The 27,976-nt window shown below is 42.3% G+C and overlaps 2 protein-coding genes across 3 annotated transcripts; one reads left to right on the top strand and one right to left on the bottom strand.

The window, feature by feature from the left end:
• Positions 1–7,623: 7,623 nt before the first annotated feature.
• On the top strand, positions 7,624–27,418 carry Gycbeta100b (guanylate cyclase soluble subunit beta-1-like). Of its 2 annotated transcripts, none has more exons than XM_076374851.1 (14): positions 7,624–7,723; positions 7,971–8,044; positions 11,150–11,250; positions 12,368–12,486; positions 13,862–14,017; positions 14,548–14,701; positions 14,886–15,040; positions 15,779–15,907; positions 16,020–16,102; positions 18,650–18,820; positions 19,449–19,686; positions 20,529–20,669; positions 21,421–21,578; positions 26,800–27,418. In XM_076374851.1, exons 1-14 carry the CDS (start codon positions 7,721–7,723, stop codon positions 26,927–26,929), a joined length of 1,812 nt encoding a protein of 603 aa, XP_076230966.1. In that variant the 5' UTR covers positions 7,624–7,720; the 3' UTR covers positions 26,930–27,418. The 2 variants fall into 2 exon arrangements, with proteins under 2 accessions (XP_076230966.1, XP_076230967.1); XM_076374852.1 differs by lacking the exon at positions 7,624–7,723 and adding an exon at positions 10,665–10,924 and having other exon boundaries at positions 7,968–8,044.
• Positions 24,055–25,950, bottom strand: Stops (SOCS domain-containing protein stops). Its single transcript, XM_076374863.1, has 2 exons — positions 25,777–25,950; positions 24,055–24,959 (listed from the first exon to the last, which is right to left on the bottom strand). The coding sequence occupies exons 1-2, from the start codon at positions 25,904–25,906 to the stop codon at positions 24,055–24,057; spliced, it is 1,035 nt and encodes a 344-aa protein (XP_076230978.1). The 5' UTR covers positions 25,907–25,950.
• Positions 27,419–27,976: the final 558 nt, after the last annotated feature.

Raw genomic sequence — 27,976 nt, 5'->3', positions numbered from 1 at the left:
AAGCTGCAACTAATGCCGCGCATTTACTTTTAAAGAACACTCCAGTCTCTCAGCTTAAAATCTATTACATCGATCAGAAAGTTTGTTCCCACTCGAACAGAAAGGAGTAAGCCGGTACACAAAAGATTTGAAAAGATCGATCAGTTGTGACAACGACGAACTCAACACAGAATCCAACAAAATATCCCGATCGATGTAATAACTTCTGCTTGACCTATTTGATCGTAAACCGAAATCACCGTCTGAACCAGCTCACCCTGCAGTGATATTCTCCCTAAAATACTGGCCCTGCTGTCTCCTCCAATATCTCCCAAATACAATGTCCAATATTCTAAACGACAAAGCGATGCCCCCGACACTGGCACCGAAATTCAAGTGGCGGCCGTGGAAAGGGAGCCGAAGTTGTACAGTAGCCAGCAAACGGTCTCGTCAGCACTAGTTCTCGCAGAACAGGTGCGTCCAGTCCTTCCCGTTTCCTGAAACGTTAAGCCCGCGCCGATCGATCCCACTTACATCGAACCTCGATCCAGTCGCGTGTCTAATCGCGTCCCGTCTCGACAGGACATAGAGCGTCTCCTAATGGGAATGCTCGGTTCGTTGGCTGGCGAGGAGGATCGGCGCGGGCGAAAAAAAAGCCGCGAAAGTCGACATTAATCTTCGGCCCCCGACGAGAGATCATAGTGGAGGGAAATTGATGGTCGTCCTGGGATGCCCTAACATGACCACGTTCCGCCGATGGAGGGCCGTTTCATTATAAAAATTGACGGGGGACAGGCCGGAATCCACGCTCGTCCTCGTCGATATAAAATCAATAGCGTCAGGATATCCCGAGGCATCCGATGACGTCACGTCATTTCTCTGTTATGACCAGGAGCAGCGACGGCATTACGGCACTTGGCGCGGACGTACGCATTTCTATGGTACTGGGAAAAGTGAAGGAGGGATAGAGGGCAGGGGGAGGGGTCTTGAAAAAGGGAGAGGATGGCGTGAGAATCATCGATATTCGATGCGTGACGGTATTTTTAATTAACTACGGAACGCTATTCATCATCACTCGTCGCGCCCTGGAGGATTCGAATCGAGAGGGCGTCCTTGACTAATTAATTTCGAGGGAGTCAAGGAGGCGGATAATTTCGTTTCGTACTTGAAACGAATCGATTAATGAAAACGACAGGCCACAGTACGCCGCGCCACGGCTTTCCAATTTTAAGTTTATATCAGATTGAGGATGCAAAGTAGTTGCCGGTCATGCTTTCACGACGCGGCGCGGCGGTCCCGTAATTTGTTACCGTCGACCCACGACCTGTCGCAGTTTTCGCGTAATGTCGACTTAATGAGCGTCCTGTTTCTATTGATTATCCTGTTAGCGACTTCCGCGATCGTAGTGCTTGCATTGAAACTAGTTTAACTATAAGTAGCCCGTAGTGGCGTTTCATGGAGAAAAAGAGAGATGAATTTTTTTCTCTTAAATTCCGTGTAGTTTTCTTGGCTTCAAACGTTCAACTATCACTAAGTTAATATACATTTTTGAAGCCTTAATCAAGTGAAATATTCTGTATGAGAAAACTTGTTGAAACAATGCACGCATGGAGAATTACAAAGGGCTGCATTTCCAGTCGTATTGGCTTCGAGGCGTGTCTGACTGCAGACAGTCCGTTTCCCCTGACTCCAGTATTTTATTTTTCCTGCCATCGTGTGCACTACCCTGGCATCGGTAACTTATTATTACTAATGTTTTATATTTTTCATGTGAGTCAGCTTTTCCACGAACATTATTATAAATATAGGTTTTAATTACTACCTCCATTACGAATTGTAGGACCTATATCTGAGAACATTTCGAAACAGTTTCCCATTGAAACTTGAATACACGGCGATTCGAAGTATCACTGGATCATGTGCGCTCCAGTCTGCCACGGAATATTTACTTTGGCAAAGCGGTGGCGAACCAAAATATCCGACTAGAGTCATTAAACTGCTTGAACGGGTTCACGTAGACGCGAAGCTACGATACACTACCGTTATCCGCAAGCAATACGTTCGACAAGTGGCTGGAAAATTTGCATGAACGGGTACTCGATTCTAAAACATCAATCGCCCCTCTCGTGACGAAGAAAATTCCTTTGTAAATAAATCACTGGCTGACGAGGACAACGAATCGGGGGCCCGGCCACGAGGGCTTCACGCCTCTTCCAATATTTGCACATCGATGGTTTATGAGGGGGATAACACTTGGAGCAACTGCTTATCCGCTCCTCTTGTTTGACTTGTATCTACGTATCGCGAGCTCCAGTTAGAACTTACTCGGCGAAGGAGCAGGTGCGTCGCAGATCCGTATCGAACACGTACGCAGGGATCTCGATCTAAATAATTCCGTTAACGTTCCGCTCGAGCTGTGATCACAAAAAGCTTCGGTTCGTACTGATTTCGCATTCATTACAAGATACGACAGACAAATTAATTAATGCAATCCAACTGAACATGCATTGGTTCTCTATAAAAAGGAGATTCTTACATTCGCTAACAGGTTTTCGAATATTACCATTTGAATGAATGTTTAATGGTACTAAATTGTACAAAGAATTTGGTAAAAGATCTCTTCAATAGATTTAATCGTACGGATGTGGTTTTTGCTTTCCAACATTTTTTATACAAACTAACTATAAGTATAACAATGAATAGGCATCATAGTAACTCAGTACAAATCATTTTTCTAACCTCACCTGGATTTTAATGGATACTAAACCTACGCTATTATCGTAGAATGGCAACAGCTTAAATCCTTCATAAATCTCACTGTACAGAGTACATTTATTGGTTTCATAAAATTGTCATTTCCCGTAGTCTTAATGAGCCACAAGTGGGGTCACAGGGCAAATAACGTATTAATCGTGAAAGGTAAAATTAGATATTCGTTTGAGTATCCGTTCCTATTTCAAATTCAAGATTCATGATATTTCAAAGATCTCTGTGAAATCTTTGAAAACTAACTCAATGAAATACTTATTTAGAGGTAGTAATATCCGGGAAAGCTTTCACAGTTATCGAGCCACCAGAAGTTATCCTCGCCAGAACCGGCTTTCTGCAATCCCATGACGCATTACAAATCTACAAGGGTATTTCTTACGCTAATGAAACCGTAATTCCACGTCATTTGGCAATGTCATGGCCTATTGAAGGTTCACGCAAGAAACTCTGACCCCGTGTCATTAGTCGATATCACGACGAATTAGAGAGCTTTTTGCCCTGATCAAACATCAATTCGTCAACGTGCCCGCGTACCAGAGAACTCTTTATTGTTATCGGTGTTGATTATCGGCCCCGAGTCCCTAAGTCACCGGGAGCCATTTAATCCCGACGGTCCGGCAGTCAGCAGGGCCATGCGTTTCATTCGACGACCATACGATTGCTTCCTTTCGATGTGGCGCAGCTCGTAAAACTGGCAGTCGTAAATGTTCGACCAATTATATAACACCCATTATTTTCATGCTTTTACTACCATCTAACCCCTTCGGCAAAACTATATCTTAGCTCATAACTCGGCTGGCTGGAAGGATCATAAATCTCGACGCTGCATCGATTCTGTAGTTTACTTCGACCGATGGCTACCAGTCACTTCTATTCGGTGGGAGAAATCGCGACAAAGTCGATGTTATAACCCATGGAAGAGCACATTTACTGGCTTCCAGTGTACGGAAAAGGTCGTGGAAAAAATTCCGTCAAGCTTCTCGCGACAATTGAACCAGATCTGGAAAAAAATATGACTGGTAGTTACAATAAATTTCAGAAATAAAAAGACAATTTACGAGATCTGAAGGTTTATTGATAATAAAATGGTAAAATAAACATGTGATTGCACGTAATCTCGCATAACATCTATCAAGTGGAATGTTCACAGGAAATTTGAAAGGTTGACTTGGTTTTTTAATTAAATTCTTTAAAAAACGAGCTTTTCTAAAATTCAATAACTTTAGTGTATCCTTGTACTTCTCTTTTATGTACGAATTTGTAAGCTAAATGTTTTTCTGAGGAAGACAGTAACGTCATTTGGTCCTCCCTTAGAAAGAATTTACAAGTCATAAATCTATTAATGACTTTCTTAAGTGTTTTTCTTATGACCATAAAATTTTAAACTTCTACTTTTAACAGAGACTTAAATGTGGAGAACCATTAATACGTACTACTATGTATTACATAGCCCGTCAAAAAGTATACTACCTCTTTGTTAGAAGTACAATAATTTACGAATTTGGTCACGAAGGTTAAAGACATTTTACTTTTTGTACCAAAATAAAGAAAAGCTAAAGAAAAGCTAAAAAAAAGGTGAGCTTGAAAATTGAAAATGAAGAAATAAGAGAAAAAATATATTACTACGTCTGAGTAACTGTGAAATTCCATCAACAAGGTGTAAGCGAACTCGTATAAGTTAAATTGTAGATTCCATCTACATTCAATCCTGTTATTCAGACTGATGATACATTTATGATGCAGAGTTCTGATATCTTTCAGTAAATTCCATGAAGCACACTTTACTGCCTAAAGAGACATACATTTCACTAAATGCTTCTCCAGAGACCAAACCATGGATGTTTCATATCTCGTCTAATTTTGCAAACGCTAACGAGAAAAAACTGGCACGAGCGTCTCGATGGAACCACGCGTCGATTAAGCTGCCCCATATCGCCCCCTCGATTATCGCGCGTAACCGCGTGCCTAGAGCAACAGCCTCGTGCCCTTTTGGCCTTTCATAACGAGGACGAGGTCTGCGCGACATCTCCTTGATGCCCTATATACCGATACCACCGATTCGATATAGCAAAATTCGTCTTTGAATTTACACTCCAGCTGCGAGGGTAAAGATCTGTGATGGCTTCACCGAAAATTGTGTCGACGCGGTGCATGTCGCTCGGTAATAGAACTAACGACTGATTTCGAGGACTCGGTCGGGACAAGGAAATTTTGGGACGAGAATTAAACGAACTCGCGCGTAAAAGTTTCGGAACGAATGCCCAGTGAATGGTTTAGTTGATTTCCCTCTTTTCCTCCCTCGTTTCATCCGTGGCATGCGTTCCAAGAAGTTTCTCGCCGTGGCGCATCGCTGGCAAGGAAAGAGGTCAGCCTCGAACAGTCGACGCCCAAGCCATCAACTTTGCACAAGTTCAGCTGGATCTCACCGATCTCAAGTATTTATGCCCCACGACGCCCCAACGGACGGTCGCTGAAATTTTCAAAATTCAGGCTGGCTGAGAAAGGAAATTCGAGGAAGATGCTCCAGTGCCGCTGTGCCCGCCTCGTTAAACTTTTATTCGCCCTAATGATCCTCGTTCCTCGTGCCACGGGCCCGACCAAAAGACGTCCGTCGCCTTTGAACACCGAACCAGCAACCGCTTGTCGTCTCGTCTGGGACACGAACGCGCTTCGATGGAAATTAGCCGACGGTGTTTCACCTGAATTAATTAGAAACACTTAGCACAGGGTTCAGAGGATTTTCGGGGTGAACAGTGGCGCCTGCTCGTTTTTGCTCGTAATTAATTTGGTGGACAATGATCTCGAGAGCAGCTTACTATCAGCATCGATAGAAGATTTGTTGTCGTAATTGTGATAACTGTTTTTTTTAGCCTGATCTAGCCAGTCGCTGGCGAACTCCGTACTGGATGCATAAATTAAGTAGCGTTACGTGCAGCGTACTGATAAGTTTCGGTGCATTGCGTGCATAGTTTGGGGTCGTTAACTTATGTTAGCGAGATTCAGAGATAGATGTATTTTCGTTATAATTTATAGGGATTTTGGAGATCACTATATTCGTATTTCCAATGCAATTCTGACATCTCTGGAATTTGGGGGAGGTTTTGCGAATTTCGAGAATTACGAAAATTTTAAATTCATATATTCCATTTCGCCGCGTTACCATAGAGAATAATGTAACTGAACGACACAAGTGAGCATTAGAAAGGACTGGAGATATTCGCCAAATACGAGGAGAGAATGGATTCACATACTCTACTAGAATATAATAGCAACTGAAATATTCGACTAAATAATCCGTCTCTTCAAACTGACAACGCTCTAAATCGTCATCTTCAAACTAATAATAATAATAACAATTCTACAGGAATGCACAGTGACATTTCCCCTCGATCCTGGAAGCTAAGAAACTTCCAGTATCGACCTAAAAATTCACCAAGTACCTCCATCACATTCCAGAAGAGCAAACACCGATCGAAGGATAGCAAAGAAGAAAGGAGATTTTCCCCAGCGAATATTTATGCGCTTGCACGTCTGAAAGACGCGATTCGCAACTACGGGTACGTGATTCGACTAATGAAGCCTTAGTACGATGCGCCGACAGGTGCCTGGCAATTCTCGGTTCCTTCGTTCCAACTTCAGGCGACAATGCGCGTCGCGAGAGTAGGCTCTCTGGCTCCTCTGAGACGCTTCAACGATGGAAGCTCGCCACCGGGAACGGCTGAAGTACTACGAATTCCCGCCTTCGTTTCTAATTACAATTTAAGCCGAGCTTATTCTCCTGCTACGTCTCGAAGTCAAGATTTCAAGATACCCCGCTGAAATATCATTGCGCTCCAGTTTCCCGCGCTCCACGTTAATACAAGATTAATCCAGCGGAGCGTTCTGTCGAGGCTGGCAACCCAAAATACTTCGCAAAGGGAACTTGCCTTTCACCTAACAAACCCCTCTTTCCGTGCGACAGCCAAAACAGGGCGCACGAGGACATTCTCGGGGCGAAGGCCTGCCAGATAAAATCCCCGAAGACACGCGATATCATCTCTTTTATTGGAGCACAGCTTGCAACACGAGGCTGGTTTAAAAAGTATACCCGGGGTGAGGGTTCAACGAGAGCTTGGCGCCTCTGAATTGTTTGGACAGAGTTTCAGGCAACGCTTACACGAGTTGGGATGGCTGATAGGTGATTGCTTCCGCGAGGGTAGGGCTCGGAGGAACTTCTAGATGTCCTTCGAAAGTTTCGGGAGAATATAGTTTATATAGAATTTTCGTAGGGGTCATAGCGTGTCTTAGGAGTTATAGAGAGTTTCGCGAGTTCTCGAGGAAGTGTGGGGAAAGAGCTTACAGTTCTATTAAGTTCACCTCACTTTGTTATTGTTAGCCAACCGTTAATTAGTGTAGCTTTCACGCGAAATCCGCTTTGTTCTATCGGCTTGATCCCAGGCTGTCAGGGAGAGATTACGGAAAATATCCATCGCAGCTCGAGGTATCCGTCACTGAGAGGAACTTCTGTGGTTTAAGGTGGCACGATCGAGACAGTCAGATCGAAAAAACATCGAATCGTTGCCCAATCGGCTGGTTTGTCGCGCGGGCGAGGACGTGGGGGCGCCGTCGCGCGCGGTGGTAGGAACTCGACGCGAAACGAGGCGTCGTTCGTTAGCCTCGAAAGTCTTATAAGTATTCATCCGATGAATAATATTGCTGTCGATTCCACACGGAGAGGACGGCACAGCAAAGCGGATTGGCAGCGGAAGGGGGTGTAGGAGGGCGAGCTGAGGGCGTCCCGAAGACGAGTAACAGGGTTATATCTAGGTGGCGCAGCTGCGAGTGGAAAATCGATACCTATCGTCTGTGGCGGAAGGCAGGCCGACTTTCCAGTACGCGGCTCGTGTGCACGAGGTAAACACGGCTCCTATGCCAATTAGAATGGAATGATACGAAGAGAAACCTTTTCCCAATCCGCTTCTGTTTAGTCATCATGGTACGTTGCGAATGAAAAGGAAGAACAGAGGACTGGCGAAGACGAAGACAGACGGACAACAGACTGGGACGGTGCGACGCTGAAACCTGACAGAAACTCGTTGACAGTCGGTGGATACCGTGATTCACCACGACCAGTGACAATTTTCTCGTACGACCAGCGATATTAATCTCGCGATCACGAAGCAGTCCGCGCGCACCGGGTCTTCAGCTAGGCAAACGCATTACCATTTTTGTTTTATGTGCAGTACGGTTTTGTGAATTACGCCCTCGAGCTGCTGGTTGTGAAGACCTTTGACAGCGAGACGTGGGAGGCGATAAAGTAGGTAAAAGGTGGGCGCGCGTCCGCGACGCGCCGGCTCCTTTATCATCTCGTTCTGCCTCTGTCCCAGGCTACTGGCTTTTGTCGTTATGTGCCGTTTTGCATGACCCACGCCGATAACCATCCTCACCTCCTTTCCATGCTGTTCTTTACACGATCATAAACTGCATCACGTTCGTTCGATTCCTATAGATAATCACGCGACCCTTTTGTGTGTCACGCGCTAGAGACGAGGCTGGCTCCGAGCAGACGCTTTACCCACGTGGTGTATACTCCCATGCTTAGCTTTATTTCCCTCTAGTGCCACAGTGTATATGTATAGCCGAGTTCGATGCATCCGTGACCCGAATCCCGCGCATTCTTTAATTGAAATTTCGCTGACCTCGTCCACAGAGTTTTCTTCTCTCCCTTAATACGATCCAGAATTTATATTGAATTTTCTGGACGATGTGCTGCCTGATGCGAGTCTGGGAAATTATTAAAGCTCCTGTCCGATGTATTTGCGGAAATCGTTTTGCGTATTTTTGCTGTTCGACTGTTTAGATTGAACGTGAATTCGGGGATTTGGAAAGCTGAAATTCGGAATTTCTTTTTGACCTTAGAAACTTGTGGGTTTTGTGGGGAATCGAGAGCAGCAATAGCGAGTCATTCATCGAAAGAGATATAAGGTTGTTAATAAGCTGTTACAAAGTGAATATTTTGGTATTGGATTGGAGTTGGATCCTGTTTTTGTATAGGAAACAAATTATATAGAGGAAATAATGTCTCGAACTTTGTATAGACATCTTGTACTGTACATCTGCGTTTCTTACATTGTACACTTTAATTTAAATATACACCACCTGTTAAGAAATTAGAGTCTTATTAAAGTTTACAAACCAAAGATTATTTTGGACATATCTGTATATCAACTTAACCACTTAAAAGGAACAACTTCCTTCAGAAGTAGGTATTTACTCCTCCGAAATTATCCAACCCCAATTCAATCAATTCCACTTAATTCCAGCGTTCTCAGTTCTCTCCATCGCAACTTTCAGTAAGACCACCTTCCGGAAGGTCGCACAAAACCGGCAAATTAGAATTTCAGAAATAAACTTTACCCCTTATTGGATCAACAAGTTCGAGTAATAAACTACTGTTTACCTGATCCTCGGAGTCTATTGATTCAACGACACGCCAGCGAAATATTGGCAAGCGTTCCACTGTTTGTGCACGCCCCGACGTCCACACGCGAGTCCTTAAATCCTGGATCGAAAGGTCTGCATAAATGTTTTACTGTTTACCGATCAAAGCTCCCGCTTTTCTGTCCCTCTTTCATATATAGAAGCCGTACACATGCTTGCTTATTCGACGAATTACAATACTCTTCGAGACAGCATAAGAATGCAGCTCGGAAAGTTTGCAAACGGTGATGGTACGTAAAAAAGAGCAGCCCAAGGTTGAACGAAACTTTGCGCGTTTACAGCGTGTCGGAAACTCTTTTTCCCAAATCGCTTTTATATGGAAAAAAAGCTCAGCGGTGGAGTCTCGGGGGTTGTCAATGGAGCTTTCAAGTTTCCTCGAAGATTGCAACTACTTCGCGAAACTCTTCCGCGAACCTCGAAACCTGTGCAAGCGGGCGAAATGGGAAATGAAAAAGGGTGACGCAGAGACCTGGCCAACTAGCTCGTAACACGGGTTTATGTACCGTAAACGGACTTCCTTGCAATAAAATGCGTGGAATTATCGTAGAGCGTGTGTACGACACGAGGACAATCCCTCCCGACAAGTGATCTTTTCAAGCGAAATCAATGGGACACGCTCGCGACTTTAAGCCGAATAAGTTATTCAGAGACGCTAAGAGACTCCCTCCTGGCACTCCGCTCCCTGGTGCACTTTTCTCTTCGATACTGGGAGTTATTGTCCGCTGGCTGCAATGTGGCTAGTAAACCAGACATTCTGTGGTTCACAAGGACTTAATTAAGAGCGCAGATAGCACGGTAACGGGAGGTCACTTATGACCGTGTTTGTTCGTAGTTATCGCATTGTCCATCCCTTTTGTAACGACGCTGTTTCTGGTGATAAAGCACTTTGATTGGGGCCATAAACGTGGAAGTTTAGTAGAGGGATTGATCGAGTGACAGTAGCCATCATTTAGTTCGTAGTCTGCGCTAAAAGAACGATCGAATTCCCGTGAAAGTTCTATGACGTATAGTTTGGGGTCCGAAAAGAGATTAATGGTCCTTGAAGTTTTCCTTCCTAGATTAAATAACATCCCCCGCGATGTGCCTGGCGCTCAGAACTTGTTTGCGACAAATAGAGACCTGACGCGTCTAAATGTATGTTGAAGTTAGACAGGGAGTGATTTTTAACAATTCGTGGAGAAAGAATCATTTTAGTTGTACGCTTCTCCGCTGTCGTGTTTACGAACTGCAGAGTATAATTATAGAGGACATATTCGTCCCTGTTAGTTGAAGCGTGAGGTGTGGTATGTCTACAGAATTAACTTTAAAGCTTTTCTATTAAAGGAAATTCTTTGACACTTTGCGCGTGTATTTTAAAAATGACATCCATCACTGTTTGTGTTGAAATCAATTCTCTGGATACAAATGCTAATACGATTTTCTCAATCGATTTAAAGCGAGTACCTGCTTGTACTGGGCATAGAGGCCTTGAAAATTGCATGAAAATGGCGACGCGAGTTTGGAGTGACAGCTGGCATCCACGTCAAACGCTTAAGTGGCTTTAGCCTTTGCTTTGTAAATTTAATAGAAATCACCGTGGCGGTTCGAGCAACCTGTTAAAGTGTCCTGTTTTTGGCTGTTAACACGTATTTGCTTTGTTCGCTGTGTTAAACTGGGGTAGTTACGATCCTGTGGTGGTTTTGGTTAAAGGGAAACGGTAAGCCATGGTAAATTATCTCTTCACCAACCAAATAATTACATTATCAATCGCTCACCCTTTTGTATGGTTAAGAGAAAACGCGAATTGTTGTTGCTTAATTAGCACAATAATTTTAGATGACACTGGAGGTTACTGTAAATTCACTGCTTGCACGTTCTCTACATTTCTGTACAAGAATTTCCTAGAATTCACTGTTTATTCACCTGTAATTTGTTAATGTAGGAAAGATGCGGCGGTTAATATGGAAGGACAGTTTCTGGTTCGCCAGATATACGACGATGAAATCACCTACAACATTATATCGGCTGCTGTCAATAGGCTCAGTATGTATAAATTTCTATTTTCAATATTTACTTTATTCTTATATTCTCATGATTCCATCCATCTAATTTTTTAAGAGAACCAATTACTTAAGCTGAGTAGCTATATAATTTCGACTCTTCATTTATCACAATGGTACAGCATCTAGCATAGGGTTACCTAAATTCTAAAAAATTCCTGACTGTCTCCAGATTCTTTCATCTGAATCCTTTATTCCAGTCTCCGAAGGCCTAAGGCTCAGATCCGCTGAGTTGCCGTACTGATGCGTCTATTTTTCTTCGTCGTCATTCTTCCTTTTGCTTTTTTCGCCTTTTCTTCAGCCCCTGACAGCCGCCCAAGTAGCGACCTCAACAAAAGAGGAACACCTTAATAGATCCTTTGTCCTAACACTAAGTATGGATCCCCGAGCCCCTTGTACTACCCTTATTGACGGGAGTCTAGTGATTCTCTTTTTCTTCGGTCTTTCTTCCCTTCTATGGTCACTTTACCTCTACCTCGAGCAATCCGATGGGATTCCTATCACCGTGGTACAACTTTAAATTGGTAACAGATATTTACTCGGAGTCACTAGACAATAATTTATTATTTCGATAGAAGTTAAAAGATCCTTAATTCTATTGAAGGGATAGTTGGATGTTCATATCATACATGTGAACCTCTCAGCAAATACACCCACCACGTATCTTGATAACATTATCTCTCCTTCGTGGAGTTCACACTGGCGAAGTAGATTAATCCCATTTTAGACAGACACGAGTATAATCTTTTGTCTCTCATCTCACAATTTATTTAATTAAAAGTCATTGAAGGTACTGTCACAGTAAAATGAGATAACTGTATAGACTACTTGAGATAATTAGCGCCTTATAACGGGAAGTACTATATTATTCAAAGAATATCTATTAATAACAGACCATGGAAAGTAGGATAGCAGAGGCAAGGAATTTATTCTAAAGAATCCTTAACTTCTCCCAGCGCTCATTAAAATTCTAAAACCGTCAACCGGAATATCGCTCGATGACAGCCATTTACCAGCTTCCCATTACCCCTGCTCAACTTTAATCGAATCGATGTCATCTCAAACGTGCCGAATGCTCCCAAATATGCTGGATTTTCTAGACATCCCGGCGAACGAGATCCTCGAGCTGTTCGGTCGGATGTTCTTCGAGTTCTGCCAGGACTCAGGCTACGACAAGATCCTCCAGGTGCTGGGAGCAACGCCCAGGGACTTCTTACAGGTAGATCGTGTATCGACGCGACCCCTCGTCGTCGAACCATTCACTTTCGCGCCGAGCGAAACAAGGACCACCTCTGGCGACGCGCGGTGACCGACTCTGAGAGATTCCTGCGATTCCGTTTCCACGCGGGGACCAAGTGAAAGTTTTCTGAAAAGATGACACGTAGGCAGATCGCTCGGCATCGATCGGTGTTCACGATGGAATCACGTTCCAGCTCGTTTCAGCTTCTTTATTTCACTGGGCTGGCATCGAGGAAGCACACGTGCACGCCGCTCGCGACCTAAGGAATTTTCATTCGCGAATGCCTTCGGCTCGCGTTTCTAAACGCGAGTTACGAACCGTTTGAGGGAAACACACCGGACCAGTCCTCGATTGCGGCAATCCGCCGCTGAGTAATTGGACAAAAAGTGCGTGAACTCGTTTACGCGGCCGGAATACGAATGAATTATTGCGCAGGAGCGTTGCGAAGCTCGAATACGCCGAATTTTTTTGTCATACTTAGTTCACTAGATATTCTAGTATTCTTTAGATTTGGAATGGAATGGAATTTGCTTCGTCTCAGTAGTTCAATCTAGGTTCTCTGTATGAGTATTCTGTTGTCTTTCTGCTGAACACCTGGTAATATTTAAAATATTTTTCTTAAATGCCTTAACGTGTAATTAAGCGAGCTGATAATTTACTTCAGGTGACTATTAAGAAGATATACAGTATCTACAGACTCCTAATCTGTTCAAAAATATTAATATAAGTACGTCTATTTAATTTTTTTTTATTAAATATCGAATACCAGTATAGAATTAAATAATTTTTTCTACCTCAGTCAACTTCTCAAACTTAGTTTTTGAATAGCTGAAAAGTCCGCATAATATCAAAAAAGTGAGTCCAATGTTCTCAAAAAATTCTGTCCAAGTTCTTGTGTCCTCATTAATTTGCATAATGGATTTTTTACTGCCCGCTTTATCTTGAATACAGAATAAAATTGAATAGAATTACGGGTAACACGGCAAGAAAGTTCAACCACGATGAATGTGCGCAATACGATTAGCAAGCGGAATGCCGTCGCGAAGCGGGATTATTGTGAAGTTTTTCCTTCATGAGTTTTCATTTCCGGTCGAGTCAAGTGTCACGCGTAGCTGACTCGTTCTTGTCTCGCACCGATGCCCGTCGTAACGAGAAATTTTATGTTTCTTCGTTTGCCTCTGGCAGGATTCCATGCATCAACTTAGACTTTAAATTAATGTCTCGATCCGATTAAATAAAACGCGATCGTTAAAACCGATACCTTTCCCATCGGGTTCAATATTTTGTTTCCCGTAATTACTCCCTAATTGAAGGGAGTAATTGAAGAGAGTAATCTGTTGATATTTAATTGCAGAACTTGGATGCTCTCCATGATCACTTAGGTACTCTGTACCCGGGAATGAGGGCACCCTCCTTTCGATGCACCGAAAGGCAAGAAGATGGAGCGCTTATATTGCATTATTACTCCGATCGACCGGGGCTGGAGCATATTGTAATTGGCATCGTTAAGGTATTTTGGGGAAATTACATGTTGAATAAGTTGTTCAAAAATTGTGGAACGCTCTGTACAACATAGTATAATCTGGGTAAAGAGGATGGAGGGTTATAATGACACTTATTAAAATAAGTGTAAGATATACAGTTAGAGTAACTTCTTCTGAGTTAGATTTTCGTTTCATCTCGTTGAACTCACAAATAATTGAAGTACTTTATAACAGTATAGGTAATTAGAAGTTTACGCGATTCATGAATTAATTCTGAAAAGTCACGTTCTTCTTACAAGCAATTTCACTGGCAATTACAACGTAATAACATTAAGTCTACTTATTGTTCTGTTACCTTAATAGTTGAGAGGCTTTAGAATCTGCCTATAGTAGGAGTTACGACACACTTAAAAACAAGTTATGGTGCTCGTTTTCATTGACCCCAGTTAAATGGGCGTTAAATCGATCGGCACGTGCTATTTAGCTTTCTGCCTAACAAATTCACTCGGACGGAAGCAAATCACGATTAAATGGGTTATAACTTTTATGACCGTAGACCGTGGCGAAAAAGCTACACGGCACGGATATAGAGATGCGAATATTGAAGACGAAAAGTGAGTGTGACCATGTGCAGTTTTTGATAACCAATACTTCTGGCCCAGGCGTTGTTTCGAATCCTATGATCGCTGAATTAGAAACTTTGTCTGTGGGTGAGTAACTTCCACATTTTTTATATTAATTTTTTATTGAGAAAAATTTTGCCTGATTTATATGTAAAAAAAAAATATAAATTACAATCATTTCTTGGGGTTTCTTGGATTTTATGATTTTTTAGCTTGTAAATATTTCCAGGCATCAATTTAATGAAAAGCTTTATTTTGCTTTGTGTTACAGAACCAAAAGTGAGCCCCATGACTTTCTGTCGAGTGTTTCCGTTCCACATGATGTTCAATCGAGACTTGACCATAGTTCAAACCGGATGCACTATTACTCGCGTCATTCCTCAAGTGTGCTCTGGTAATTGCAAGCTGAACGACATTCTCTTAACTGTAAGTTTACACAATCGTAACTGACGCATGAATTACTTCCGTCCATAACGTTCAACCGTTTCGCATGGTTGCAACAATTCTCGCTCCCTATTGTTATAGAACATCGATTGGGAATTTAAATTACCATTTTCTATAATTCGTCATTCGTCGAAAAATACGATGGAAATTTCTCTCGTATTTTCCCAGCAACTTACCATAAAAAATTAGCATGCAACCACGCTTAACTTCATTCCAGCGTCCAAATTCGATTATATGAGATCTGGTCATAGATTGAGATAACATCGTATCGATGTCTTGTTTTATTTCCCAAATGCCACATTAGTTGTCTCGATCCGTGAAATTACGTTATTGTTCGACGTGTCGTGGCCAGCAAAGGTAATAATTCACGCGGATTCATACGCGGGTAATCATATATCTTTCAAATGCGGTCCGTTTCAAACGGTATGACACGCACCGCTGGAACAGAACCATTTAACTTCATTTGCATAGCCGCTCGCGCGTACGCTCGCCAGCGAGTAATCAATTATCTGGCCATTATTGTTTGCCTCGTCATCGTTGAAATTCTCGTTGATCTCAAGAAACCGCGATGGAAGGTTGCATTACCCGCGTATGCATAATTCAATCGATGTCCGACGATTATTGCGATGTTCCTGCATGTTGGTCATCGTGTTGGCAAATCTTTCAATTTCAACTTTTCTTTATGCTCATATAAACCTGCAGTTTTGTTTCCCCCTGTAGGTCAGACCGCACTTAGAGTTAACGTTCGAGAATATATTGTCACATATAAACACGGTTTACGTGCTGCGAACGAAAAAAGGAGTGATGCGTGTGAATGCCTCCGAGGAGTACTCCTATCTACGCTTAAAAGTTTGTACAGCTTTTATGTAACGCAAAAGTATCTTCCAGAACTGTAATTTCGTAGCGATGTTTAATGGACGAGCATGTTTCGTTGTCATGGACAAGTTTCTTGCTCTTCTAGGGACAAATGTTGTATATACCTGAGTCAGATTTCGTCATCTTTCTCTGTTACCCCAGCGTTATGAACTTGGACGACTTAACCAGGTGAGAATTTTCAACAGTATTATTCACGTTTTATTTCATTGCGATTCATTAGATATCTTGATGAAATAAATAGTAATTTGTTATGAGAGTAACTTTCAATCATTAGAATGGAAGCTGGTACATGAAATTGATGAAGATACATTTGAAGCAATCTTAATCAAGTGATGGGTGTAATGGATTAAACGTGGTTTAAATTAATTAAAATTAAAATCATCTTTCTGAACACTTATTTAGTAGGAGTTGATGGAATAAATTTTCCAGTAAATAGCTTATTCATCTAAAAATTGACAATTATGTTGCGTAAATTAATACTCCTATTAATTTATAAGAATACGTATCAGCACTGTTACAATTATCGAATTGGTACCAAATTGAATTTCAATCACTGCTAACACTGAAGACGTATTGTTCGGATCTGTCACCTCTCAAACGTGTCGATCGTTACCCATTTAACGAACCAAACCCTGTAAAACCGTCAACGAGGTAATGTAATTTAGCGAAACGAATGGATATCGTGAAGAATGCAACGCGACAGGTTTCCATTTTACAGAGCACAAAATACCTACTGCTTAATGCAGTATCATTTATTTAAATTATAAACGATGGAAAGCATTAATTATATCTTTCATACTAACATACGCTACAGTAATGGCATGCCAAGCTTTTGTCATTAATCCTTTATTTCATATTATTTCACAAGTACTACGTAATTTATCTCTTCTTCTGGACTACAAAGTAAAATAAACTATTATCGTTGAATTGTAAACTAAAACTAAAAATGTTACAACTAAAATTATTGTGAAGAAATACCTTTGGGGGTGTGATTTAATGAGGTACATAATTTCGATTGTAATGTGATATTTCATCATTAGTTTCGATTTCATAGTAATTATTTCACTAATAATTTTCAATATGGGAAGTCCTGATATTTAGTTTATAGTACCTAATAGAGGAAAATAGGGTTCATGTTTAAAGGTAGTGTGATTCAAGTAGCCAGAATTTTCCTACGCTAAGAAGCTGCGTATCATACCCAGTATATCTACATGCACAGATCAGTACATCGGACTTACAGGTGCTGCAGTGTGCAGATTATTATTGTAAAAAGACGTAACGTGTTTAGTGGCTGATATGTAGCCGCCCACTGGTAATTAATTGTAACATATGGCCAGCATTCGCGCGGAAAATATTTGTCGATAAAGTAATGGTAGCACGAGCTGTCCAACGGAGTTCTATGGCTCGTATAATTGCAGCCATAGTCGTGCCTGATCGTGCAGTACCACGTGCATAAATTCACGTCACGCGGCCTCCGAATTGCCCCCGTTCGAATATTCGCCACCCCTCGTTGGGGATCTCGTTGCAATTTTCATTCGCTTCTCTTCCTCTTGTCTCCCGCTTTACCATCTTTTCCACCTCGGTGGCCTCGCTCGAATGCATTAAACATCGCCTCTGTCGCTGCAGCCACTGTGTGTGATACATTTCGACGCATATTCAGCCTAATGTCGTATCCCATACTCTTTATCCTTGGCACGAATGTGTCTTCCAGAAAATTCGATCGTAATTGCTACGTTATGCTGCATTTAATCCAAGCGAACGAGTGCTCGTTTTTTCTCCGCTATAACAAAATTCAAGTGACACGAGCATTCGTTTGTATTCGTTTAGATCAATCTGTTCGTCAACTCGACCGAATGTCCTATGAATGCTCACAGCGAGCATTTGTTCGTTTGGTCTAAACGCAGCATTACACGACGACGACAGTCCTTACGCGACCCCCAGCCGAGCGGCCGTTGCTGCTTCATGGGATAACGATTAACACTTACTTGTTAGATAATTCCCACCTCACGGTTTAAGTCGGCGGGAATTAATCCGAGCAGAAGCGTCGACGTAGTTAGCGGATAATTTTAAAGCTTAATTGAGTTAGCTCCCAGCTACGTTACCTGTTTACTACGATAACTTTCTTTTGTGATAGTAGAGAGCCAGGCCCTGATGTCCTTTCAGAGCATTAGATTAGAGGCGCGGGCCAGAGTTACGTATAGCCGGATTACTTCGCAGCCACCCCGAGGAAAAATACGATTCTAAGCCGAATAAATTTCCCTCCCCTTTTGCCCCTTGGCCTAGGAGCCGCCGTCATTTCTCGTGTTTCTTTTCTCGCCTGGCCCCCTCTCGTTGAGCCTCAACGCGAGCTTCTCATTTTCTATTTTCCGCAGAGCCCAGCGAAGTTATTGCATCGCGTTATTGCGTAGCTTGGTCCTCTCTACCTGCGATCGAGAGGAGAAACATGAATTACGCATGGAGGATGATTGAACGCGGGGATTTGAAATGCGAACGCGAAGAGACGAGGAAAAATTCCGCTCTATTTTTAAGCCCGACCCTCGATGATATAAATACTTCGAGTTATAAATACCGTGGAATGGTATCAACAATTCAATCGGGGACAATGAATAATTGAATACTAGTTAGCCGCGAATTTTTAGATAGTTTCAGAGTTTCTTTCCCTACAGCCGATACGTCGATACCCATCTCTCATTCTTTCTCGCTTCTGACCGTCAGGCGAGGCTTGTATTTGAGCGACATTCCCCTTCACGACGCCACCAGAGACCTCGTCCTGATGTCAGAGCAATTCGAGGCTGATTACAAATTAACGAGGAACTTGGAGTTGCTTACCGATAAATTGCAACAGACGTATCGCGAGCTGGATGGTGAGAAGCAGAAAACTGACAGGTAAGGATTTCCGTCCGCGTAATTTTCTGATTAAGGAAATCCCCATTGGCCTCGTTTGCCGTTTATCCCGACGCAATTCTTGGGGGAAGGTAGTCGGCTTTCCCCCTCCTGCTGTAGAATTTCTTTCTTGACAGGATACTCTTTCCTGTCGGAAATTAGATCGTACCTTCTTACATCGAGGGGTTGCGACACCTTCGAGTTTGCTTCTCCAAGAAAATGTTTGGGTATCTTCATAAATAGAAGATATGCTAGTTTAATCTCCGCCACCTTAAACTAAATTCAACATCTCGCTCTAAGTTAGTTAATTAACTATCACTATTAATTCTAACAATCTGTGAAATACGTGTTTATAATTTTTTTCTTCGCTAGAATTTATCTTGAAGATAAACGTTAAAGAAAGACATTAGCTTCTCCCCTATAAAGTGAATCTCTCTACACATATATGTACGTGCCCAACGAAGGGTTAAATGAAAAGGGAAGAGGATACGACACGCGAGTATTCACTGGTTCGTTAAAGTAATTCCTCTAACCAGTTCCATGATTTAAGAGGCAAACGAAATTAGCGGGTCGCAGCAGTGCTCGGTGTGATTAAAAAGAAGTTCCATTAAAAGTTGCCCGTGTTTCGTAGGTTACTGTACTCAGTGCTTCCCATTTCCGTTGCGAATGAGCTCAGGCATTCCAGACCAGTCCCGGCGAAGAAATACGATTGCGTGACACTGTTGTTCTCTGGGATTGTTGGATTCGGGGCTTATTGTGCCGCTCACACAGATTCCAGTGGCGCCATGAAGATCGTCAACATGCTTAATCAACTCTACACAGCGTTCGACGTGCTGACCGATCCGAAGAAGAATCCCAACGTGTACAAGGTGAGAATTTATGGTGGTCCATTTGCATAGACGCGTTAAAATGGAAGTTTCTGTCGCGTGTTCATGAATCGTTTATCGTGTCGATGTATTTTGGGAAGGCACTTTCGACCTGTGGGAAGAAGGTTTCTCGTCCGTGACGCATAGCATTTCGTGGACCTTAATGCACGGCTGAAAGTAACTATCGGAAGAAACGCGAACGACTGTCGTTCCCAGAGACAGTGCCTGCTTAAATAGTAATGGTGGGAAAATGGAAAAACTTTTTGTACCTCTTCGGAAGTTTCTTGTATTCGATACGGTGCTCAATCAGGCAATGAAACTTTGCTTTTTAACTTGCGAGAGGAGCCAGAATGCAGAGGCGACTGAAAGTTTCTAGAGAGATAGGCACTGAGCGAACTTATCTCTGAGTTATAATCATTGACATTGGCCTGAGATTATATTACTTTCATTTTATTGCTTGCCTTTAAGACTTTTGATAAATCTCGTATAAACATCTCTTCGGCATTCTATGGATTCGTTGAACTTTGCGTTGAAATCGATTGAAGATTTAATTTAATTTACTTTCAATCTTATTTTGAAATCTCTTTAAAACAGTGAAAACTACAAGTGGTGAGAAAGTTTCAGCTAACTATTGACCGCTCTCTTTTGAATAATGCATGGCGGGTATTGGAAGAACACATTCATTCCGTTTCTTTCGAAAAAAACTGATCGCTATGGGTGACTGTACGTCTGTAAAAATACAAAACGTTACTCCAGGATTTGCTATAAGCATTACACTCGTGATAATAGATGTATTTGAATTTACGTGAAGGGTTGTTAGCATTGATCCACTTTGGTCGGACTAGGTCGAAACTGTCGGTGACAAATACATGGCCGTGAGCGGATTACCGGAACCATGTCGTTGCCATGCACGATGCATCGCTCGGTTGGCGTTAGATATGATGGATTTGGCTGCGGACGAAGTGCAGATCGATGGCAAGCCAGTGGTAAGTCCCTCATATTTTTTACGCCCCCGCTTATGGAAGTCCAATTTGAAACTTCCATGGAGAGTCTGCGGATGAAATTGTCACTTTACGAGGACCCTCTCTTCGCCCTTTCATTTTCTGCGGCTATCATCAATCAAAGATAATCTTATTAAGTCTCGAGTCACGTGAACCTGTTAACCATCTTTTTCTTCACTAAGTACGCCTCTGGTATATTTAAATTTATATTGAGTTGACGTATATGAAATTTGTATGAGGAAATATAAGTGGTAGAACTTATAGTTCCACGTTATCCAGCAAAAGTTGGTGTCTCTTGGTGTCAGTCTAATATATTTAAAAATAATTAGAAATAAATTAGTGTACTAATAATAGTATCATACTTTCGTGAGGAATGAATTTATTTTGGCCAAAATTCAGTGGAATTTTTGCATCACGAATTAATTTTTCTTAAACGATGGTACCGGGTTGAAGAACAGTTGAAAGTGTTAGGAAAGTGTTCCAGGTAATATTCGGTCGATTCAATGTTTCCTTCACTTTCAACTTGACTTTTCAATGGTATTCCATGGAACGCAGTTCGCAGTTTCGCATTCGATTATCCTTAAAAAGAGTCTTGTTCTTCTTCCTGAATGCATTCTTCCTGTTCCTACGCGAAAGCTTGCGCCGTGCTGGTAACGTTAACGCGACCTACGTGACACGAATGTCCACTGTCGCTTATAACGAAGATCTACTCGAAACCGTTCGAACTCCTTCGCAGAAAATCACCATCGGGATCCATAGCGGAGAGGTCGTAACTGGAGTGATTGGACATCGTATGCCTCGTTATTGCTTATTTGGAAACACGGTGAATCTCACTAGTCGCACGGAGACCACCGGCGAACCAGGCAAAATAAACGTTTCAGAAGATGCATACAGGTACATATTTTTATTATATTTTTAGTATTATTAAATGATTTCAAAGTTTTGGCCTGTAGTACCTATATGTGAAAAATTCGACCTTCTCATTTTTTATAATTCTGAAGTGGTGTTACAAAATATAAAATACTGCTGTGCTAGTGAAAGGAAGGCGTTTGAAATGGTTGGGCTTGACATTTAATTATCTAGTAAGGTAACGTGACGACACACGAGACCGTTAGATACATACAATGCTTCTTTATTGCGAAGTTTCATTTTAGAATTAACCATTTCTTAAGGTTGAAGCTTGCAATAAAGAAGTGTCTCATACGCAATCAATCTTACTTTAACAAGTAATACTTTAAATTAAAAAAGTTGAACTTACAACGGGATTGGCTACAGTTGGAAAACCTATTATTATTTTCGAAACAAAAGTTTAATGCATGCCTCGCGTTTAAAACGCTTATAGAATCGGTAACGAGTAAATGCTAATCGCGTCCAGCGTCATTATCGTGACAATGAATTGTTCTGGGTAAAGGTAATTGAATTACGCGAGCGAACACAGGAAAATCCGGGCAGAACTAGAGGTTGACATCCCTCTGGGAAATTCATTTGGCACGCGGGGCTAAAATTTAATGCAAAACATTAGTTATATCGAAATGATTATCATACCTGTCACATGATCTCCAGGGTAATTTTAATATCGCTAACTCCTCGGGAGGTTGACCGTCTTTGATTGACATATCGCCTCGAATTTGTCTAACGTATTTATCATTCTATTTCCAAGTGTCTCGGTGGATTTATATCCTGGCACGCCGCAATCTATTCTCGTTGGTTCATTTCGATTAACTTTACCGCAATATTTCATAGTAATTGCTTGCTTTACTGGCGTCAACAACAGCCAAGCGACGAAAGCATAATAGATGTAAAATGTGGACCACAAGTTCGTGTGCAGCCTGTGTTGTATTTATGTCTTCATTACATTTCGGACTTCATAAAAATTACATTCCCCACAGAGACGTTAGGTCACTTTACATACAACCTGGATAATACGTTCAGACCTCAAATAATTATAGAATAATTTACTCACAGAAGCAAATAATTACTAATCAAGTGACTCTTTACTTTATTTGTTTCTTTGGTCAAATATTTTCTAAAATAATTTTACAAATCATTCAATTTCGCGACACCAACTTCACGAGAACCTCAAGCCTCGTTACGCTCGCAATCAATTTATTTTTCAACGACCTAGAAAGAAGTTTTTCACAAAGTTCATGCACGAGCATCCTTCTATCTCGTTGCACTTTGAAATTTATCCGTCGAGTTATACGAGAGCCGCAGCAAATTTTTCACCACGTAATATGAAGACTAGTGCAATTTTTTAATGGCGTCACATACGAGCCAACTGTATGCGAAAACGGAAGACAAGGTTTTGCGGGAACTCCAACACGTCCGTATTCCCGCCGAGAATTCGTGATACAGAAAGAGTTTCTCTGATTCCCAGGATTCATTAACCCCGAGGATATCACAACGTACAATTATCGTGAACCCATTGAACTTGGCTTTCCCTTATCCGAGCAGAAGTTACTCTCATTCTACTGAATTCAAGTGGAAAACTTGACTCGGTTCCGATCTTCGCTAAAATTGCAAACTCGCTTCGAACTGTTTACCTACAGCTTCCGAAACGCAGTGAATCGGTTCAATCATTGCGCGTCACTGCTTTCTCCGTCTTTTTCCATTACTATTTGCTGTTGTCTGAAGTGCATTTTCTGTCAGATCGAATAACCGGTGTCGGCCAGTTTGATATAAACTCTTGCAGTCGTATCATCATACAGTAGAACGAAGTTTCCCGGATATGTTAGAAAAATCAATACCACCACGTCACAGTCTATATAGTTATCGCGTTATTGTCTGATTTTAATTCGATTAGAAATTTCGTCGGTTTATAGTGCACTAGAAATGTCACCAGAAGGAATTTCATTGAAAGTTACGAACGCCCTTAGAGCACTTTGGTCGACGCTTTCAGCGAATGCACGTATTTCACGTGTCAAACTTCCAAACTTGATTCCATTGGATCGCGTAGAGCGATTCATCGAGCGGCGACAGCTTCGATTACGTATCCACCGAACCGCGGTGGTGTTCTGGGAAACTGTCTGACTCTACATTCAAAATACTTTATGTGGTGTTGGTATATTGATCCTACCCGAACTATTCTCAAACACTTTTGATCACAGTATACATAATTTAGCATTCCCGTAAACAAATACATAGACAGACAAAATAGCATAACACATCAGTGCACATGTCGCTTTGAAAAACTTCTAAAAAATCAGCACAGATTCGAAAGAATCTCCCTCACTCTTACCTTCTTAAGTAACTATATTTAATAATAAGTCCACACACAAATGGTCCCTAAAAGAAGGTCCGCAGTCTTTCAACCACTCCAGAACTCGGAGCAAATCCAAGAAATTTAATCCTCAAAAAATCTTCGCAAAGCTCAATCTCTGAGAAGGTCCAAGTAATCCCTCAGCGACTCGGGGATCTGGAGACTCTTTATGCCATGCGGCAGGGCCCAGTTCTCAAACAGGGTTTCCCTGATCCTGCACCGACACAAGTGTCTCAGTTCAGGAGGAATAGCTCCACTCCTTTCGGGCGGCAGCAGCTTCTGCTCCACCAGTGATGGATACTGTTCATAAACGGAGACGCTGAAGACCCCGCTCTGATTTGCTATGTGAGTGGGCGTCTTGATGAAGGCCGTCGTGACTGTTCTCAGCACCAGCCTCAGACAGTGGATCAAGTGTTCCGGGTAGGCGACCTTCTCCTGGTCAGGCTGACGCTCGTACTCGTTCAGCTTCGTCAGGAGCATCTCTAGAGGTGTCGGGGCCAGGTACTCGGTCTCGAGCGAAGCCCCGTAACGGAGCATGATCAATAGAATGTCCGGTGAGCCGTGCTGAATGGCCACGCTCAAGGGCAACGCCTGTCCATAGGATTCCATGGGAACGTCGATGAAGCGCCGTTTGGCGACCGACGAGGCGCATCGATACTCGAGACGACCGACAGTCGCGTGATGCAGGAAGTACATCAACGCGCGGATGTTCTCCTCGCGGTCGTCGAAGTCGCTCTTCCAGCCAGACAGGAAGTGCGTCACCCGCGTGCCGAGGATCGCCCCGACCAGGATGCGCTCGAAAGTCTTCTCGCAGTAGAATATGTCGTTGAGCAGCCGCGAGACTATCTCGTTGTTGCGGAGATCCCAATCGTAGCAGAGCTTCGCCGCTACGTATAGCACGTTGTGGAACTTGCCCAGCATGCACACGTACCCGTTCTCCATCATCGCGATGTTGTGGTAGCGTAATGCGGACATCACTATCCTCTCGCAGACATCCTGCTTGTCTAGGTTCTCCGCTATGAACGGGGAAATATGTGGTTAGCGAAAGTGGTTTAAAAGATTGAGAATTTTTTGTACGCTCTACTGGGGAATAGAGTGCGTGGCTATAGGTATTTACTATTTCCTTAGTTACTGAAGCGAACGTTTCATTTTCATGAATCTTCTTATATTTCATAATGACAACTTTGGTTCACAGGTAGCTGTAATTATTTGTAAGACTAGTGAAAGTATGAACAGTTTTTTCTGGAAAATTGTTGCGGATGAGCAGTGAACCTGTCATGATTACCCCTAGAGGAATGGAAATTACACGCTGAAACGCTGTATCGAAATGTGACAACTTCACGAAAGGATTATATAAGGGGGCAGATGTGCTGATGATAGACTCTCTGATACTATGCGTCCCTATTAATCAGTAGTTTCGATCATAGTTTTTTTCTTTACGAGTCAGTAGCTGCAGCCATTGAACGGTCGATTTGCATAATTTTTCGAGGAAAGTAAAATCATAAGGAACGACGATGTACGGGTTTCTCCCGCGTCTAATGTTACAGAGGATCACTTTCCTTCCGCAACTTACGATCGAGTCACTTTCATGGTCGCGCAAGAGAATTTCTAGCGGATCGCTGGACGAACCTGCCGATCGGTGTGTTGGAAAATATCAGGAAGCCGCGTCGAAAGGATCAGTCGCTCGAATTCGCCTTGGTCAATTCCGAGGGGTCCCGTTAATCGTACGGTAAATCGTAGAATTTTCTCGAACGACGGATAATTTCGTAGCTAATGTCGATCACGACGGGTGTACAGGACCGTAAACGATTTCGTAAGCAGAGAGATTATTACCTTCCGCGCAGCTATTTATCACGTCCGAGAAGTAGTCAACCATTTCGCGACGTTTGTATCGCGAGGCTAGGCAACTGCGGTCCATTTCAGCGAATAGCTTGTCGAAATAGCAGTCTATCAACACCTCCATCTCCTCTGGTTTCGATAGACCCGTTCGACAGACGACATGCACTAATTTCGTGTCAAGACAGCGGTTGTTTGTTCAAGCCACCGTACTACCGTCACCATTGCCTACCTTCGAATGCTAGTTGACACTGGGAACGAGGAACGAGCAGGAAGACAAGCGAGGGATAATTCGATTAGATGTTAAATAAGTATTTCAAAGGCTTCCTTTGCTCGTCCCCTTCTTCGTCGGACACTGAATCCATCCATGACGCTGTAGTAAATATTTCATCCCGAGCACACCGAGCATAAACACAACTAATTAAGTGGGAACCTCGGCTCTTGGCGATTAGCGATTTCCAACGTCCAGTTAATTTATAACATGATCGAGGTAGTAAATTACGCGATACTTCTCGTGGTTGGATATGTCGAATGCGCAATATACGTTCTAGGCAAATGTACTTTTAATGGAAGTGTTTTACCTAACATTTGTGTTAAGATATAAGTCATTCTCTTGAAGTTTGGAGTCAAGGAACGGATACATTTATTGGAAGAATGTAAAGGGAATTAGTACTAAAAGTATAGAAATATTATTGACACGAATAGTAAAATGTTGAAAAACATTTTTTTCATGTTAGTCAAAATTTATTAAAGAAAGGTACTCCATCTATGTTTTTTTCAATGTTCCTTCAATTCAGATTGCATAAGTTTTCAGCTGGTACTTATTGCTGTGATTATAGTGTCTATATATCTCAATTTGTAATCATCCACCTTTGCATACCTAGAGGCTTTATCCTGAAGTACTATTTTATGTAGTGGATTCAAGTTTATAGAGTAGAACGTGTGTATTTTACATACACATGAAGCTTAAGTTGTCACCCACGATAATGAAGCAATAATACTGTCCCTTGTTTGTCGTAGGTATCTGTGCATGCCTGAGAACCAGGATCCACAGTTCCTGCTGGAGTACAGAGGACCTGTGAAGATGAAGGGCAAATCGGAGCCCATGAATGTGTGGTTCCTGTCTAGGGAAAGGGAACTGCCCGCGTAAAATTGCGATCCTTATGATGAACACCATCCTGGGAATATATTTGTGACTCCACACCGATTCTTCATACATCTCGCGTATTGTATAGAAGAATGATCAAATTTTTACGGCTCGAACACTACCTGGATAACTACCTTTCGAACAAAATGATGACGTCTTTCTAAGTATAACGTAGTCTAACTCTAGGGTGACTTTTGCTGAAGTCCAGATCTTCCTGCGGGTTATTTGAAACTCACGCAAATATTGGCCCCTCGAGCTTCTTCAGAATTTGACCAAACGAATTCGTAATAACTATGAATCAAATAGAAAGAGATTTCCAATTTTTCTAAAATATAACTAAGGAACAATCGATTTAGTTAGAAAGTATTTCAAATACTGTGACGCAAAAGTTTGGAACCACGAATGTAAGTCAGCACAAAAATATTGGTGCTAATTTTTCATTTTATTGAAATAAAAACTTGAAGAGAAGGAACTTCATAGAAAATCTGATTCGAACAAGACTCCACAAGGGTTATCAAACTTTTGACCAGCAGTGTACATTCAGCATAACTGTCTTCCTAATTTTTAACGCGACTTCATCAATCAAGTCAACGCGAAGTTCAGTTGCGCGAATAACTTCGAGTTGCGTGAGGTCAGTCCACAGCCCGGAAGTCCTCCAAGGCTTAAGTCACATGTCCAAACGATTCCTCTCGCGCGAACGTTAATGTCCATCCTGCAGACGAATCTCGACATCGAGTCCCCGACTTCGCCACATGTTTACCAATTGTAAATGTAAAAGGCAATCAAATATAAGTGTCAGTGATACGGCCGTGTGTCGGCCAGAGGTATGCGAGATTTCTTTTCCCGTTTTCGCGAGAAGCGCGCCGTGATGGGTCATCGATGACCGTCGAAGGTCGCAGGCGTGAAATAACCTTAGCTTTTAAGCAAAAAAGAACAAACGTGGAAAAAAAGAAACGTGTATGACCAGACGGGACCCGATGGAATGCTTCAGGTTGGAAGGTGTAACGGAACCTGTTCTACTCCCCAACACGTCCCACGCACGTCGCAAGG

Source organism: Calliopsis andreniformis, chromosome 3 (assembly GCF_051401765.1).
Source record: "Calliopsis andreniformis isolate RMS-2024a chromosome 3, iyCalAndr_principal, whole genome shotgun sequence".
Lineage (NCBI taxonomy): Eukaryota > Metazoa > Arthropoda > Insecta > Hymenoptera > Andrenidae > Calliopsis > Calliopsis andreniformis.
This window is presented reverse-complemented; position numbering and strand designations above follow the sequence as displayed.

Bases quoted from the DNA above. Each gene is read 5' to 3' on its own strand.
- Gycbeta100b (XM_076374851.1), top strand. The intron at 12,487-13,861 runs GTAGATCGTGTA...ATTTAATTGCAG, and splicing joins CGCCCAGGGACTTCTTACAG to AACTTGGATGCTCTCCATGA. The intron at 19,687-20,528 runs GTGAGAATTTAT...TGGTCGGACTAG, and splicing joins AGAATCCCAACGTGTACAAG to GTCGAAACTGTCGGTGACAA.
- Stops (XM_076374863.1), bottom strand. From the start codon at position 25,906: ATGGAGGTGTTGATAGACTGCTATTTCGACAAGCTATTCGCTGAAATG. The intron at 24,960-25,776 runs GTAATAATCTCT...CCCCGTTCATAG, and splicing joins GATAAATAGCTGCGCGGAAG to CGGAGAACCTAGACAAGCAG.